Raw genomic sequence first — 19,074 nt, forward strand, 5'->3', positions numbered from 1 at the left:
TCAGACAATGACGAAAACAAGGACACTTTAAACAATATTCTAGAGTGAGGCAAATATATACGAACCATACCAGATTATAATATGGCACCATCCGGGCCGGATGGTGGTCAGGATGGCCGATTTGTTGGAATTATATCTAGTGTACCCCTAAATAAGGTCACGGGCTCTCGCTGTTGCACACTGCAAGGTAATATAGCTCCTCCCGAGAAGGAGCAAAATCACTCGAGAGCAGTGTTCAACTGCGAGAGCTACCGATCGGGCCCAGATAGCCGTAGCGGTAAACGCGCAGCTATTCAGCATGACCAAGCTGAGGGTCGTGGGTTCAAATCCCATCGGTCGAGGATCTTTTCGGGTTGGAAATTTTCTCGACTTCCCAGGGCATAAAGTATCATCGTACCTGCCACACGATATACGCATGCAAAAATGGTCATTGGCATAGTAAGTTCTCAGTTAATAACTGTGGAAGTGCTCATAAAAACACTAAGCTGAGAAGCAGGCTCTGTCCCAGTGGGGACGTAACGCCAGAAAGAAGAAGAAGAAGCTACCGATCGGTCGTATTTTATTAAGTCTAATTTTTGTTGAATATACTCTTGTTTTATAATTGCGGTGTTAGAAACGTTATTCGCGATATCCGAAGTTCTCATCTAAAACGTATTTGATTGATTGAAGATGGAATGGTGTAATAACTAGGGATATTTCCTACATGTATGAAAGAAGGTGAAATTTATTGAAATTTCAATTCAACAGTTTTCATACCCATAATTATGGTTACATTATGGTGCAGAAGAAAAAACCATTGAACGTTTGAAAGAAGAGTAAATTTGTGCTAAATATATCAAAATCTTCAGCGCAAAGTTTTTTTTTTCAATAGCGAAACTCAAAAGAAGAATTAATATTTGAAAGAAGGGTAATTTCTGGATAAATAACAAAATACTATTGGCAATTACTTTCCTAATATGCTTTAGTTTATTCAAGAGCATGTGATTGTTGAATAAAGTGTCAATTGACTTCAAAACAAGCCTGATGTCATCAGAAAGATTCAATAGAAACGAAAAAACGAATGTCATCTTGCTTGCTTTCAGACCCATTATGCCAAATGACCATTATGCCAAACGACTTTATGCCAAATGACCATTATGCCAAACGACTTTATGCCAAATGACCTACCACCATTTTGAACCGATGGTTCACCGGGGGGTGTATGTTGCGTACGCAATAACATCGTTCGAGACCACTGTTCATAGCCAACGTATACGCTACGCTACGCATATATGCTACGCTACTGGTTGTTTTAAACATTGTTTATGGCCGGTACGCTGATCATAAGTACTGTGCAAAAGGATAGGACAAGAAACGGTCAAGGAATGATTCCGCTACCGAAATTACTTTAGCTGTACGCAGCTGAGAAGTAGAGCTGATTTCATAACGTCGGTAACGCCTGCCATACAAATCAAAGGGAGCTGTCACTTTTCCGAACGGAAAAATGTGGCGCTCAATTATTCCGCAAGTAAAAGTGACATTTCGCTCAAACTGAATCAGCTGTCAAAATTACTTTGGTAAAAAGAAGAAATTTTACTTGAGTGATTTACGTTTCAGGTCCGTACTTGGCTTTATCTCAGATTTATCACATACGAACTTTTCAAATCGAGCTCCAGATTTATTTTGTAATATTTAAACGACCCCACACGCTGCCCGCGAGTAGTATTTTATTGACGTGCATCATGCGTTAGCAGCGTTACCCATATAATTATGCAAATGCGTCACGTGTGGGACATATGTTGGGAGGGTGGCGGAAAATGTCATTTGCGTGATTAGAAGACGTCTTCGTGTTGTCATAAGAAAGTGCGAAAACCAGTGGCATCATTTTCATTTTGCATTTCCATATAATTTAGATGCCTGACCTATTGTTTAAAGTTGTTATTAAACGGACTCTGTGGTGCGCCCATTCACTATAATAATTGATAAGTGGTAAAGAGTGTTTGTTGGTCGAAATGCCTCCTGTGAAAAACGAAGGCGAAAGTGACGCTGATGGAGACATGTCCGGGGCTGAATCTGACCACTCCGCGTCCAGCCGGGCTCCGGATCATGATTCCAGTGCGGAGGAAGCAGACGAACCGGATTCCGATGATTCCTCCGAGATGAGTGAAAGCGAATGCGAAAGGAGGAGATCGGACTGTTTGGACAATCTAAGTAAGTGACGATTTTCCGGGACTTGTTCGTTTTTTGGACTGTGACGATTGTCATTTTCATTTTAGCGAATCTGGAGAAGCAATTTATCATACTAAAAGAGCAACTATACAAGGAAAAGATGAACCAGGTCGACCAGCAGCTTCTGGAGATTCGCGGTGGACGGTCACAGGAATACCTGGCGCCACTTCAACGGTTGGTGGACAATATGAACAGCAGGAAGGAGGTGGCGGAGATTCTCAAGAACTTCCGGATAGAGAATATTCGACACAAGTTCGAATCGGAGCTGCAAGCATCCAGGCAACATTTTGAGGTGAGCAAATGCATTTGATGTTTGATCCGGACTATGATCATACAATGTAGGGGTAGTAGCAGGTTTCTTTTAAGAGACTTATTTACTATTGTTACGGTTCACAATAGCGAAACATAGCAATTAGATTGCTTTCAATTTGAATTTGAATTAACCATGAATTAGAATCCATCTCCGTGGATGTAAATCTGCATAAAACGCATTTGCATATGCCTTTGTTAGCGGTTTTCTGCGTTTCTATCGATCTGCACGTCAGATCCTCTTTCGATTATTCGGTATTTCGATTAGACGTTCAGTAAGAGATCAGATAGCCACCAACAGCGTGCGAATAAAGTGTACCGAGAAAAGTATTAAATATATTTGCCCAGTTCTTTAATAAAACAGTTATTTCGTTAGTTGAGTAATCGCGTCGTGTTTTGGAGTGATTGTTTCCCGAAAAATAAGCCCGTGATTCGACCCCCTGATACAACATTTATGGTGCCGTGACCAGGATCACGGGTGTTGAATTTTCCCTGGAATCACCACGACGTTCGGACCCAAGCTAACCCCACTTTCACCCTTCGGAAGGATTGTTCCAGATAGCAGTACCTGCTCAAAAAGTACAAGGCCTGTTGAAGACAGGCTCCATGTGAGTATCTGTCCATCCATCTATTGTGCTTTGAGAGGTACTTCCTGGGTCTTTTTCTGACCACTTTAGGATCTACACGTGTTGCTGCTGTTGGTGTTGGGCACGCGGTTGCTGCTGCTGCCGGTGCATACCCTGGTATACCTAACCGCTACCGCCTATCTGTTCATCATCCCTATCGTGTTCGACGAGACCCGTCATCCACGCACTCGGAAGGTTTTCAGTGCCGATTGGATTCAGTGCATCCCATCTTTGCATTCCAACCCATCCCAATTGCCATCTTTATCGGTGGTTACAACTAGTTCCAGTCTTACCATTAAATACAAGGCCTGTCATTGGACGGGCACAGGTGAGTGTCAGTCCAAATACTTACCGTCATCCAAAAGGTGCTTCCTGTGTCTCCTGTCCATTCACAGCCTCCGGTGACGTCATCATCACTTCCTCCCCGACTAAGGGTACATAACAAAATTATATCAGCATATGTTATTATGTTATAAGTTTTTTTCGAACATAGGTTGTTACAAACTTGATGCAGGATGTTGTTAAAATAACTAAAATTATAACAAAAAGTGTATGAATAGTAATATAAACATAACAAAATGTGTTTTAATTCTATCAAAAACATATCAAACCAAGTTATAATGTTTGATACAAAGTATGAAAATTATAATACTGTTCGATATACGATAATATTGTAGATTATTGAAATGCATAACTATCTATTTATTTTGTTATAAAGTTGTTAAAAATGAACAAAAAAATATCTTAAAGGGAAATAAAACACATTATGTTATATTTCTGTTTTATTATGTTCTATGGATAACGGAGCCTAACAAAATTATATCATAATATGATATGCATATCATATCCTGATAAAATTTTATTATATTTTTGTTACAAGCCTCTAGTCGGGTCGGCATCATGGCGGAGAAGAAAATGAAGTCGAAGGAGCTGAAGCGGAAAAACACCATGGATTCCATTCAACGAATAGAGGACTTCCTGGTAAACTTCGATGCAGAGCGAGACAAACATGAGATAACGATTCGTCTGAGCAGGCTCGATAAATTGATGGAGGCATTCGAATCAATTCAAGGCGAATACGAGGCATTTGATGATTCTCCAGCATTTGTGGCGGCAAACGCGAAGGTAAGGGCTAAGGTGGAAGAACAATTTTTCCGGGTAAAAGGCGGTCTCATGTCGAAGGATATCCCCCCTCCCAACCCAGCGCAACCTCTCAACCAGCAAGTGGCACCCGCCATTGCTCATGTAACCGGTGTGAAGCTCCCAACCATTGAACTCCCACGATTCGATGGCGATTTGAACGATTGGTTGACATTCCGCGATTCGTTCTCTTCGTTAATCCACTCATCGCCAGAAATTCCTTGCGTCCAAAAGTTCCAATATTTGCGATCGGCTTTACGTGGTGATGCATTAAAGTTGATCGAATCCCTCACAATTACGGCGAATAATTATGCTCTCGCTTGGGAGGCTCTTCTTGATCGCTACTCCAATTCCTATCTACTGAAGAAAAAGCACTTGCAGTCGTTGATGGTCCATACGAAGGTATCCGGAAAATCCCCAGTCGCACTTCGGAACGTGGTAGAAGATTTCCAGCGGCATGTGAAGATTTTGAATCAACTTGGTGAGCCGACGGCACAGTGGTGTAGTCTTCTTGTTCAGCTTTTGTGCGCGCGGATCGACGATCATACTCTGAAAGAATGGGAAGAATTTGTTTCTGGTAATGAAGATCCAACTTACGAAAACCTAATACATTTCCTGACGCGGAAGATTCGTACCTTGGAATCCTTACACATTTCGGCTGAGCAACCCTACACGTCCCAAGGAAAGCACTATCCCCCTGTCAGGCAATCGAAACAGCAATCCACCTCTTCGCCGAAAATCAACTCATTCTCTGCAGTGGAACATACACAGCCCAGCTGCCTTGCGTGCAGCGATTGTCATCCTTTGGTCAAATGCCCGGTGTTTGAAAAGATGCAGTTGAAGGACCGCTTGAACTTGGTGAATACCAAACGTATCTGTAGCAACTGCTTCAGAAGCAATCATTTCGCACGGAATTGTTCCTCCAATTTTTCTTGCCGGCATTGTCAGAAGCGGCATCACACCCTATTGCATCCAGGGTTCGATTCTCCAGGAACGAATACGGGAAATTCAAGCTCCAATCAGGTCAATCGGCCGGTTTTCTCTCCTCCAAAACAAAGTGCTGCGAACGGTGATGTAGTTTCGAATTCATCTGGTGGAGCAAACGTAATATCCTCCAATTCGGTGGTAGAACCCCGTGGCGTCAACGTGTTCCTCTCTACCATCGTCGTTAAGGTTCTGGACGGTTATGGAAACGAACATCTAGCACGAGCCTTATTAGACAGTGGATCACAATGTAGTCTCATGAGTGACCGACTTTGCCAGCAGCTTCGATTGGTTCGGCATAGGATTGAGCAACCTATTCTTGGTGTTGGTGAGTCCCAAATTCGAGCAGTTTGTTCGGTTAATACCGAAGCTAGATCGAGATTCGGAGATTTCTCTATTCCGCTCAATTGCTTGGTACTCAAGAAATTGACTTCCGATCTCCCCGCTGTTATGATCCCAATAACGAACTGGAATATCCCCAACCAAATTGATCTCGCCGATCCAGAGTTCAATGTGCCTAGAAAAGTGGATCTCATCATCGGTGCGGAACACTTTTATGCAATCCTACAAGGTGGCCGGTTTCCATTAGGCCCTAAAGCACCAACGCTTGTAGAAAGCAAATTTGGATGGTTCGTTTCGGGAAAGGCTTCCTATGAGGCAATGCCCCACACCTTAGTATGCTGTATGTCCACTCTTGATTCACTTAATCAGAACATAGAGAAATTTTGGAAGTTGGAAGAACTGGATAGAGCCCTCCCTTCACCAACCGAGCAATATTGTGAAGAGTACTATAAGAAAACGGTTTCGAGAAATCCCGACGGCCGGTACATTGTGAGATATCCCAAAAAGGACAATTTCCAAGATATGGTAGGTGAATCTTTGGTCAACTCCAAGCGGCGATTAGAAGGTTTAGAACGGAGGTTGGATAGTAATCCCATCCTGAAAGAGAGATATCATGCATTTATCGCTGAATTTATTGAACTGGGACACATGCGAAAAATACTCCCAACTGAACCTGAACCGCACACGGTTTGCTACATTCCTCATCATGCGGTTCAGAAGGAATCCAGTTCGACTACCAAGGTACGGAGCGTGTTTGACGCCTCCGCTAAAACTAGCTCTGGATTTTCCTTAAATGAAGCACTACTTGTCGGCCCTGTCATCCAGGATGAACTGTTGGACATCGTTATTCGTCTCCGAAGGCATAAGGTTGTACTATTGGCGGACATCGAGAAAATGTACCGCCAGGTTGAAATCCATCCCGACGATCGTCCCCTGCAGCGTGTGTTGTGGCGCTTCAACAAGAGCGATCCAATTACTAAATATGAAATGACCAGAGTGACCTACGGATTAGCCCCATCATCGTTTCTCGCAACACGAACACTACTTCAACTGGCCGAAGACGAAGGTGATTCGTTTCCTCTCGCAGCATCAGCACTCAAACAAGACTTCTATATGGATGATTTTATTCGAAGCGTAGCGACTATTTCACAAGCAATCCAACTACGCAAGGAGATGGATGAATTGCTGAGACGTGGAGGGTTCCCCCTTAGGAAATGGTGCTCAAATTTCTCCGAAGTTTTGGAAGGTGTTCCATCTGAAAATTTAGCCAATCCATCCAGCCAAACTTTCGACCCGGACGAAGCGATAAAAGCCTTGGGAATTTCTTGGGAGCCAGCATCCGACCAATTTCGCTTCAACGTTGGCCCTTTTTCGGTAGATGCACCAATCACCAAAAGTAAAATTTTGTCCGTCATTGCCCAACTATATGATCCCTTGGGTCTGATCGCACCTGTTATAGTTCGTGCCAAAATTCTGATGCAACTCCTGTGGACAATTTCGATCGACTGGAATGAAGAAGTGCCTGTGGAGATACGAACCATTTGGGAGAGTTATGTGGAGGATTTGACCCTGCTGTCCGACTTCCGAATCAGTAGATTGGCCTTTGATGTGGGGGAGGTGCAGTTTCATTGCTTCGCGGATGCCTCCGAATCTGCCTACGGAACCTGTGTCTATGCTCGGACTCTGAAACCCAACGGCGAAGTGAAGGTGGTATTACTCGCATCAAAATCACGAGTAGCACCTTTGAAGAAGCGCAGCATTCCCAGACTGGAACTGTGTGCAGCTCAACTGGGTGCTCAATTATCATCAAGGGTTGTAGCTGCACTGAAAATGGAAACCACTCCCGTCTTCTATTGGACCGACTCAACGGTAGTGCTACACTGGCTCCGCTCACCACCACAGACTTGGAAAACTTTCGTTTCAAACCGAGTAGCAGACATTCACACCCTGACGAACAGTTCTAGATGGTTTCATGTACCTGGAGTGAGCAACCCTGCTGATCTTGTTTCCCGTGGGATGCCCGTCCCGCAATTCCTAGGCAGCAGAGAATGGATCCATGGCCCAGATTGGTTGGGAGAGGGGGAGGAAAACTGGCCGAAGCTAAACCTTTCGCAAACAAAACTTGTTGATGTAGAGTGCGAACCACCAATCAACCCTTTATTTGCCCGTTCGTCATCATTTGATCGCTTGTTACGAACCACTGCGTATTGTTTGCGATTCTGCCACTATACAAGGAAGGGACCAAAACAACCAACGATTGCGCTGACTCCTATTGAGATTGAAACTGCCAGAGATCGTTTGGTTAAAATTGTACAGACCGAATGTTTTAAACCAGAACTCACCCTGCTAAGAAAAGGAAAACCTGTTGCCAATAATTCAAGCCTAAAATTGCTCAACCCATTTCTGGACTCTGTGGGTATAATCCGAGTCGGTGGCCGGCTAAAACTATCGACAGAATCGTACACAACAAAACATCAAATTCTTCTACCTGGTTTTCACAAATTTACCAGATTGTTGTTGATGTCATACCACTGTAAATTGATCCACGGGGGAATATCACTTACGCTTGGCGTAGTGCGCAACGAATATTGGCCCACTAATGGAAGGAGAGCAGTGCGTAGTGTAATCCGAACATGCTATCGCTGTACGCGTGCAAACCCTCGCCCCTTGCAACAGCCCGTTGGTCAGCTTCCCCTTGCCCGAGTTACGCCAAGTCGCCCCTTCGCATCCACAGGAATCGACTATTGTGGACCAGTATTTGTAAAACCCGCCTACCGCAAGTCCGCCCCCGCCAAAGCCTATATTGCCCTCTTTGTGTGTTTCAGCACTAAAGCTGTACACATTGAGCTGGTCGGTGATCTATCGACAGCTTCATTCCTCTCAGCTCTCCAACGTTTCATAGCTAGACGAGGAAAGCCCGAACATGTATACTCAGACAATGCCACTAATTTTGTCGGGGCAAAAAATGAGTTACATGCCCTCTACCGAATGCTCTCAAGTACCGACGAAATAAATCGTATCTCGTCCGCTCTCGCTACTGATGGAATACAGTGGCACATGATCCCACCTCGTGCCCCCAACTTCGGCGGCCTTTGGGAAGCCGGGGTGAAGGTCGCAAAAAAGCATCTACTTCGTCAGTTGGGTAGCTCACCGTTGCTGTACGAGGACCTAGTAACGATCCTAGTGATAATTGAAGGTGCAATGAATTCGAGGCCATTAGCCCCGCTTTCAGAAGATCCAAACGACTTTCAAGCCATTACGCCAAGCCATTTTTTGATCGGCTCATCCTTGCAAGCTCTACCTTATCCGGATATGAAGGACGTTCCAGTGAACCGGCTTAGAAACCGGTACGATGTAATCCAGCAGAAGCAGCAACTGTTCTGGTACCACTGGCGGACAGAGTACCTCAAGGAGCTTCAACGCTTATCTGCCAGTAACCCACAACGTGTCGTACTGAAAATTGGTCAAGTGATGATCCTGCAAGACAGCTGCCTACCGCCCGTACGCTGGCCTCTCGTTCGTGTAGTGGAACTGCATCCCGGACAAGATGGTGTTACGCGCGTGGTAACAATTCGCACTCCAACCGGAGCGACTATGAAACGAGCGGTGACGAAGCTTTGTCCGCTGCCCATGATGGACGAGGAAGAGATGATCTACACAGATGAAGCAACTGACCACTCCAGTCCAGGTATCGTCGTAGAAGACTCTTCAAAGCAGCAGTGAGTAAATCTATTATGTTGAAGATTATGTATTTCGCTAGATAGATAGATTAGTTTTTTTGTAGTGAAATGAGACATTTCAGGTGGCCGGCCTATGTTACGGTTCACAATAGCGAAACATAGCAATTAGATTGCTTTCAATTTGAATTTGAATTAACCATGAATTAGAATCCATCTCCGTGGATGTAAATCTGCATAAAACGCATTTGCATATGCCTTTGTTAGCGGTTTTCTGCGTTTCTATCGATCTGCACGTCAGATCCTCTTTCGATTATTCGGTATTTCGATTAGACGTTCAGTAAGAGATCAGATAGCCACCAACAGCGTGCGAATAAAGTGTACCGAGAAAAGTATTAAATATATTTGCCCAGTTCTTTAATAAAACAGTTATTTCGTTAGTTGAGTAATCGCGTCGTGTTTTGGAGTGATTGTTTCCCGAAAAATAAGCCCGTGATTCGACCCCCTGATACAACAACTATTTAAATGCAAGTTTCTTAAAAATCGAATTTTGAGGAAAAGTCTCTATTCTAATTACATATCTGCAAGCAATCCTGGTGCAAAGTTTTAGTGGTTCCAATAAAACCAGAAACTATAACGGGATTATTTAAAAGGTTTTTAAGGAATTTCTTCTCTGATTTCTCAAACAATAACTTTTAGTAGGGGCAATGGGGGCAATATGAGCCACCCCGGTTTCGATCTTAAAAACAGTGTTTTAATGTCAAGTGTTATTATGATCTGCTAAAGGATGCCTCAAATATCCACCACAATAAAAACCGTAAGAATGTTCGTTTGAACACTCAAGATATTTACAAAAATGTACAAAATTTAATTTGTCCTTCGTCATGAAAAGCTTATAATTTTGGCAGTTTTTAATTAAGCCTATAAGACAATAATCCATTGAAACTTTTGATCATAATTAACAGTTCGTAAGCGAAATTAGATTTGTTCGTAAACAAAATTATAGAAAAACAATATATTATTTTCAAGATGAAGGGGCGGGGCAAAATGAGCCAGCTAGATTTAAGCAAAACAAACGATGTTTTGAACATAAAAATGCATTGCCTAAATATACCAGATTTTTTTTTACTGCATAGTCATCTTTATGCACTATTACAAGTGGAACACTTTACTAAAAAATACGTTGAACCAAGTATCGCAATAACAGACCATGTTATACTAGTACTAATTATTAGTACTAGTATAACATGGTCTGTTTACTATGTATTATTTATCTTAAAAAAATAAGCCGCTAGAATCAATAATTTCAAGCAAAGCTAATACAATTTCCTTTCCAATAATGTACTCTTCACCACTAACTCTTCTCTATACTGTTTTAAATAAAAATCATTCGATTGAATGAGGTGGCTGATACTGCCCCGTAGGGTGGCTCATAATGCCCCATATGTTTGGTGACCACGTAGAAAAACATGGTTTTCCAAAAAGATCCTGAAATAATTTGCAAGTTGATGTGACCATTAATTATCGACGTTACATGGAAGATAACATTTTATAGTACAAGTCAATTGCATTTAAACCATATTTTTTGCTGTTTTTCTATACATTCCATCACGTTTTCCTTAGGCAGCCCATATTGCCCCGATCACCCCTATTTGTCCATTGTTTTTTTCTGGAATACTTTCAGAGACTCTTTCTGATATCCCTGCAGAAATCCTTTAGAGATTCCTCTACCAATTTTTCTTCTGAGTCTATCTCAGGGTTTCCTACAAACATTTTAACAAATTCTTTTACCGATTTCTCTAGTTGTTATTCTAGAAAATTTTCCATAGAATCCTACATAAATTCTTTCAATAAAAGTCGCTAAGCTTTTATTCCAAAGTTTTCCCGGTTATCCACCCGCCATAGTAACAATTGCTACGTCAAATCTTTCAGTTGTTCTTCCAGGTATTTCAATATAAATTCCTTCAAGAATTTATCCACAATTACTCGCAGGATTTTCTAAGAATTTCTTTAGCATTTCATGCAAGGATTACTCATTCAGTACTGACAAACGGTTGAGTACTTTTACTAGTAAAATCTACTAGTGTCCATAAGTTCATACCATAGTTTATACAGTGCCCGTTAGATTTTGACACGGTTCGCGTTTGGCAACAAGGAAATTCATGTATAATAAAATGGATTATGGTTTAGACATCAATCCTGTCAACCCTCTAATACTCAAATTTTTATTTTCGATCTAAGTACAGTGGATTTCCGGAAGCACTGATGATGATAAAGACGCTTTTTACGCGCAGCTCGAACGCGAGTACGACAGTTGCTCAAGCCACGACGTCAAAATCATCATAGGATATCTAAACGCTCAGGTTGGCCAGAAAGAGGAGTTCAGACCGACTATTGGAAAGTTTAGCGCCCACCGGCTGACGAACGAGAACGGCTTACAACTGATAGATTTTGCCGCCTCCAAAAATATGGCCATTCGTAGCAGCTATTTCCAGCACAGCCTCCTGGTATCGTTACACCTGGAGATCACCACAGCCGACGGAATCGCAAATCGACCACGTTTTGATCGATGGACGGCACTTCTCCGACATTACCGACGTCGGAACCAACCGGATGTCGCCAATGCGTACGCGCAGCATCTTGAGGCAGCGTTGGTGGATGATGGCGAGCTCGATAGGGCCCCTCTTGAGGACTGCTTGAGGACAGTAAAAGCAGCCATTAACGACGCTGCCGAAAGCATTGTCGGATATGTGGAACGGAGCTTAAGAAACGATTGGTTCTATGAAGAGTGCCAGGAGGCTTTAGAAGAGAATGCGGGCTGCAATGCTGCAGCATGGTACGCGACAAAATGTGGAACGATACAGACTGAAGTAGAAACAGCAAACCCGCCTATTCCGGGACAAAAAGCGCCGTCTGGAAGAGGTGGAATGCCAGGAGATGGAATTGCTGTACCGTTCTCAAGAAACGCGGAAGTTCTATCAGAAGCTCAACACATTCCGCAAAGGCTTCGTGCCGCGAGCTGAGGTGTGCCGGGATAAGGATGGGAGCATCTTGACGGACGGTCGCGAGGTGATCGAAAAGTGGAAACAGCACTACGATGAACACCTGAATGGCGCAGAGAACACAGGCACAGAAGGTCAGGACAGCGAAGGCGATGGCTACGTCAGCACAGCGGACGGTGGAAACCAACCAGCTACCACGACGGGGGAAGTTAAGGATGCCATACAACAGCTCAAAAACAACAAGGCTGCTGGCAAGGATGGTATCAGAGCCGAACTCATCAAGATGGGCCCGGACAGGTTGGCCGCTTGTCTGCATCGGCTGATAGTCAGAATCTGGGAAACGGAACAGTTACCGAAGGAGTAGAAGCAAGGCGTTATATGCCCTATCTACAAAAAGGGCGACAAACTGGAGTGTGAAAACTATCGTGCAATCGCTATCCGAAACGCCGCCTACAAAGTGCTATCCCAGATTCTCTTCCGTCGTCTATCACCTATAGCAAACGAGTTCGTGAGAAGTTATGAAGCACGTTTCATCGACGGCCGCTCGACAACGGACCAGATCTTTTCCGTGCGGAAAACCCTCCAGAAATGCCGTGAGTACCAGGTCCCTACGCACCATCTGTTCATCGATTTCAAGGCGGCATACGACAGTATTGACCGTGTAGAGCTATGGAAGATCATGGACGAGAACAGCTTTCCCGGGAACCTCACAATATTGATTAAAGCAACGATGGACGGTGAACAAAACTGCGTGAAGATCTCGGGCGAACACTCCAGTTCGTTCGAGTCTCGGCGGGGACTACGGCAGGGTGATGGACTTTCGTGCCTGTTGTTCAATATTGCGTTTGAAGGTGTCATGCGGAGAGCCGGACTTAACAGTCAAGGCACGATTTTTACGAGATTGTTTGCTTCACGGACGACATGGATATTATTAAGAGAAAATTTGAAACGGTGGCAGATTTGTTCACCCGCTTGAAACGTGAAGCTACAAGAGTCGGGCTAATGGTGAATGCGTCAAAAACAAAGTACATGCTGGTTGGCAGAACTGAGCGCGACAGGGCCCGCCTAGGGCCACGATAGATAGGGATACCTTCGAGGTGTCGGACGAGTTCGTCTACCTCGGATCCTTGTTGACGGCTGACAACTATGTTAGTTGGGAAATACGAAGGCGCATCATCAGCGGAAGTCGTGCCTACTGAAGGTAGCTAAAGCTGGAAGGATACGCTGGGCAGGGCATGTTGTAAGAATGCCGGACAACAACCCTGTAAAGATGGTGTTCACTACGAATCCGGTCGGAACAAGAAGGCGTGGGGCGCAGCGAGCTAGGTGGATTGACCAGGTGCACCAGGACCTGGAGAGCGTGGGTCGCAGTCGAGGATGGAGAGAAGCGGCCATGAACTGAGTGAATTGGTGATATATTGTTGGCGAGGTTTTATCAAGATAATTGATGTAAAACCAAAAACATAAACAAATAAGGAAGGTAATAGATAGTTGGGTTGATTCTACGAGTGGCGTGAGGTGACAATGGATCATTAAAATAACCAAAACGGCCGCTATGTAAAGCATAGATAGCGCCACTGTAGCCTTGTGTGTTTGACAGAATAGCAATGCTGTCACAATGTTAAATCCCATATACAATGGCGCCTTTGTTTTGATTCGGTGAGCACTTTCAAAAACTACCTTCAATGATCCATTGTCGGTGTCGTATAACGAGGTGACAATATTCGCCCTGAGTGAAATGACTCTCCATTTGATTTACACGGCGAGTCACTTCACTCGAGTCGAGAATTGTCATCTCGCTATGCGAGACCGACAATTCTCACATCTTCTTCTTTCTGGCGTTACGTCCCCACTGGGACAGAGCCTGCTTCTCAGCTTAGTGTTCATATGACCACTTCCACAGTTATAAACTGAGAGCTTTCTTTGCCGATTGATCATTTTTGCATGTGTTTATCGTGTGGCAGGTACGAAGATACTTGTATGCCCTGGGAATCGAGAAACATTCCTTTACGAAAAGATCCTCGACCAGTTGGATTCGAACCCACGACCCTCAGCATGGTCATGCTGAATAGCTGCGCGTTTACCGCTACGGCTATCTGGGCCCCGCATCACGTCACTCGTAGAATTAACCCAAGTAAAAGCAAGTGCAGTAAAAGCACCATATGTTAAGATGATCAGCTATTCTGTGTTGATCACAAATGTTTTGTTGTTATTCTGCTTGTATTTTTTTACTATCAATCGGATTGTATTGGGCGGCCTGGAAATGTTCAAATTATCTCGTGATTATTGATTAGTTTATCCATAATCGGCCCTTCAATTATAGTTGTTGAGGAAAACATTGAGAAACTTTGTTCATAACTCTAGATGACAATTTGGGCAAAATGTCGAGAATGGATTTTGAAGTAGTCATTGAAAAACGTTTATGGAGCGAATTCTATAAACGAATAGAAGAAGAGCCCATTTTCAAAATTTTTTGGATTCAATAATCCAATAAGTAACGCGACTTTCATATGAATCCCCGAAAATATGCCACCGATCGATAGAACTGTAACATCCGCCGAACAATATAGTTAACAGGTCGAGGCGACAAATTTTTGCCTGTCTAGTGTTGGTAGTGGTAGTTTTCAACTTCTATTCATTTCTCTCATCGCTCGCTTGCGATTTTATCCATCATATACACTTTGAGTAGTATCGCGTTCACCGAAAAAAGCCAATAAAATGCTCATTATGATAAAGTCATGCTGTAATTGAACCTTGAAAATAAAATTTTATCATTTTAGTTTGTAAAAAATGTTAATCGTGTTTTGGAAGTTAAGCCTGATATATGTTATAAACCAACTATATGAAATCAACGAAAATCAATTAATTCGACTATGAAAGACCAGAAGCCAGATATACCATCAGTGCACCAGATTCCGTTCATTTGAGGGAAGATATGTGTTCAAATATTCAATATAAAATAACCGTTCACGAGGACTTGTGTTTTCAATTTAAATAATTATTTTATCAAATGAAAATAATATCAGACAACTTCATTTGAAAGTTGTTAATATTGCTAGAATACATCCGTGCGAAAAATGTTGGTTTTTGACACGAAAAATCAATTTTACTCTAGTGAGCGGAAATAGGGGCATGAGCGGATACTGGCGCACTGATGGTAATTCAAATTTTATTATGAACATTCGTTTTAAACAACTTGTACTATAAGTATTCAGACAAGTTGTCAACATAGATTGTAATTTGGTTCTGTATTTTATTTCCAAGTAGTCCCTGCCCTTAGGTGATGGGATTGACGGTGATTTATCAAGTGATTGCATATTGTTGATATTGTGAAATATACTAATACTAATATATTGATCGCGAAAATAATCGTAATTATAACTTATAAAATGTAAGCTAGTCTAATAGTTTTAAATTAAATAATGACATGTGTTTCAATGCTTAAATATATTTTACACTTGATTCATCACACCTTCAGCATGAGTTTAGTTACTGTCGCATGATCTAACACCAGATAACTACGCGTAATGCTGGAGGGACCGGCAGGGCTCACTACCAATCTCTACTAACACTCAAATCACTAACAAGACTGGGAAACAGTTGCAAATACAATAATCGTTTTGAGCTTACGAACATGTCGTCGCGATAATTTTATCATAATGATCTTTTATCTTCATCCGTCGAACCATTCTGAATGGCCGTTGTGAGAATATCACCAACAACTTCTCACATGCAATAAAGCTGGATTGTCATACATTGAAACATCAAGGTTCTCGCTCTTTTGGATTCGTTTTTTGTTGTTTATCATTAGTTTCAGGGATTGTTATCGTGGGAATCCAAAGAGCGAATTTTGTATGACTTCAATGTACGCCAATACTGCCATAAAGCATGTAATAATCACTAACATTCCTTCTCTCTTTATTAGAGTTACTGTGCACGTGCTGTAGCCTTAGGTGCAGGAGCCTCATTGCTTGTAAGCGCACGGGAGCGCTGTACATCGTGAGACCTTTTTTGGTGCGCCTCATTTTTCTTGAGATGTGTCTCACTGCGGTCTCATGCGCTCCGTCACATGTGCTGTTTAAAATTCAGCGCAATAATTGAAGTGATTACAAAAGTTTTCAACGAGGATCGAAATTGTAACTTTTGAATCGCGAGTCTTCGATGATATCATGTAGGCCATCTAGACACCTGCATAATGAGGCGAAAATAGCTGTAGAGGCTCTTCGTTACTAAGCAGTTGTTTCACAACTTGGATACCGATGGCGAGCCATAGCGCCGAGCAGCGCATGTGACGAGTCTCCCCGAGAGCACATCACCTAGCGCGCGCTTTTAGAATTTTCGTGAGCCTCCATCTAGCGCAGCACACTAGGATTCCGATGAGCTGAGAGACGGTTTGGTTGGAGGCTCGTCAGTACATTTATGTGCTCCTGAGAAATATGTAACTCTACTCTTTATCCTTCTTTTATCATGGCAGCGTAATGGCCGAGAAAACGTCGGTTTGCGATCGCATCTCTTCATCCTCGGTTCTGCCCCACGCTCGCCAAATCCTCGGTTCTGCCCCACGCTCGCCAAATCGATACGCACTTGATCCGCCCACCTAGCTTGCTGCACTCCACGCCTTTGTTAAGTATAAAGTTTCTGTAATCATTGAATACTAATTGAAAGGTAAATCAAATGAACTTATTATTTAACTAATAACAAATTTGTTCCACAGAGCGATTTACAAAACACCACACAAAATCCCTCCTTTCACATATCCTTAGGCAAAACACTTCACTACCGTTATATGTATGACTGATTCATGTTCTTTCGACCTTGCATCATTCATACGTGTAGGGGAAGTCTAGAGATGTTGCGTTGCCTACTTCCCAAACTCCAAAACCCCCGGTGTATTATGGAAGGTGTGAGTTTTTAAACTTATGCTGGAGACTTGGCCCCTGACCCCCTTGTACATCAATAAAATAAAATAAAATAAAAATAAAGTATTTTATTTCCAAGTAGTAAAATATGTTGGAACAAATATTCATGTAACTTCCGAATGCGCTAACGAGAATCTATTGATAAGATGAACAAGAACGGCCCATTCGGAGCCCACTGAGTGCTTTGGGTGGTATTCGTTTCGCGCATTTTTTGTTTAGTCTATTTATCATCTATTATTCATTGAAATGTACAGGAGTCTGTTGTTGTTGCTAAATTATTCTCATAAACTTGTAAAATTATCTTTGCCAAATTGGCGCTACACCTATCATATTGTTTGTATCATTTTCAGAGTGAAAAACAGCTCGCCATGGATGCCATCAGAGAGGAGCTAATGGAAAAGATCCGACGACTCGAAGAAGACCGCCATAACGTGGACATCTCGTGGGCCGATTGGGGAACCAGCATGCGAACGTCGAAGGTGCGCGGTCCGGGTCGAAAGAAGGCGGTGACCGTTTCCGGCCCGTACATTGTGTACATGTTACGCGAAGAAGACATTCTCGAAGATTGGACCTCGATTAGAAAGGCACTGAAGCGATCTACGGCGGCAGCTACCTGATATTTAGTCTAGAGTTTAGAACATCACGTTCGTCTTCAATTAGTAGGAGATCTTAATATAAATGAATGTTCAATTGTGTTTAAGATTTAAGGTATTTTAGTTCCATTGCATATAGGCAGATCCCTTATTTCGATGATATTTTTCGTTTTTGTAATGTACTTCGACAAGTTTGTATTGCTTTTTGAATGTGGCAATAAAATGAATAAGTTTAGGAACTGTTCCGGTTTTAGCTTTTTATTGTGAAACTAGCTCCCAAACAAAGACACCATGTGATCACGCTGCTCAAATTTATATTTCTGGCCGGTTCAGGTTCCCTTCGTAAAGATTTCCCTGGACCTGACACTTCTTCTTCTTCTTTTTTCTGGCGTTACTTCCCCACTGGAACAGAGCCTGCTTCTCAGCTTAGTGTTCTTTTGAGCATTTCCACAGTTGTTAACTGAGAGCTTACTATGCCAACGACCATTTTTGCATGCATATATCGTGTGGCAGGTAGGAAGATACACTATGCCCTGGGAAGTCGAGATTATTCCAACCCGAAAAGATTCTCGACCGGTGGGATTCGAATCCACGACCCTCAGCTTGGTCTTGCTGAATAGCTGCGCGTTTACCGCTATGGCTATCTGGGCCCCTTAAGGACCTGACACATGCTATACGAATGCAAAAATGGCAAAGAAAGCTCTTAGGTAATCGTCCTCATTCATGTTTACGGTGGATCCAGCTTTCGTTCGAATCCACGGGCCACTTGATTTTGCTGGCGGGAATGCAAAACGGGTTTCGATCGAAAGAGCATTCGAACGTAAACAAGAATAGGGGTGAATAACAGTGAAAGTGCTTATAGAAAACTATGATGAGAAGCAGGCTCTGTCACAAATAGCCGATTTGTGTCCCTACTCACGTTTTCAAAGGCACTAAACTGGAGAAATAATTGGTAAACGTTTCTGATCTTCTTATTTTAAGCTTTCTGCTAGTGCACAAAGCCAGAAAGAAGGGCACTGTTGTTGTTGCTTTCTTCGAGAGATTTGTGCCTTTAAAGTTTTAGTGCAATTTTAGAAGTTGATTCCAAACTGTTTCACCTCAATTCGTCAGAAATCGAAAGGTTTTTTTTTCCAAATTCCACACTCAAAATAATCCAAACGTCATTGTTACGTGAAAACATACGTGGTTTTTTTCCATCGCACTTTCCACGTAACTCTTACGTGAATCATAGGTAGCCCAGAATGAACGCATGAACTTTTGAACTTCGTCCATTC

General features: G+C 42.7%; 1 protein-coding gene across 1 annotated transcript; it reads left to right on the forward strand.

Moving 5' to 3' along the window:
- Nucleotides 1–1,793: 1,793 nt before the first annotated feature.
- LOC5579142 (breast cancer metastasis-suppressor 1-like protein) lies at nt 1,794–18,039 on the forward strand. Its single transcript, XM_001664187.2, has 3 exons — nt 1,794–2,190; nt 2,256–2,500; nt 17,558–18,039. Exons 1-3 carry the CDS (start codon nt 1,992–1,994, stop codon nt 17,822–17,824), a joined length of 711 nt encoding a protein of 236 aa, XP_001664237.1. The 5' UTR covers nt 1,794–1,991; the 3' UTR covers nt 17,825–18,039.
- Nucleotides 18,040–19,074: the final 1,035 nt, after the last annotated feature.

The sequence above is a fragment of the Aedes aegypti genome, chromosome 3, assembly GCF_002204515.2.
Source record: "Aedes aegypti strain LVP_AGWG chromosome 3, AaegL5.0 Primary Assembly, whole genome shotgun sequence".
Classification (NCBI taxonomy): domain Eukaryota; kingdom Metazoa; phylum Arthropoda; class Insecta; order Diptera; family Culicidae; genus Aedes; species Aedes aegypti.

What these genes read in the sequence shown, in the direction of transcription:
- LOC5579142 (XM_001664187.2), top strand. Translation starts at nt 1,992, where the DNA reads ATGCCTCCTGTGAAAAACGAAGGCGAAAGTGACGCTGATGGAGACATG. An exon ending in GGACTGTTTGGACAATCTAA is followed by an intron (nt 2,191 to 2,255) that starts GTAAGTGACGAT and finishes TTTTCATTTTAG; the next exon opens with CGAATCTGGAGAAGCAATTT. An exon ending in CATCCAGGCAACATTTTGAG is followed by an intron (nt 2,501 to 17,557) that starts GTGAGCAAATGC and finishes TATCATTTTCAG; the next exon opens with AGTGAAAAACAGCTCGCCAT.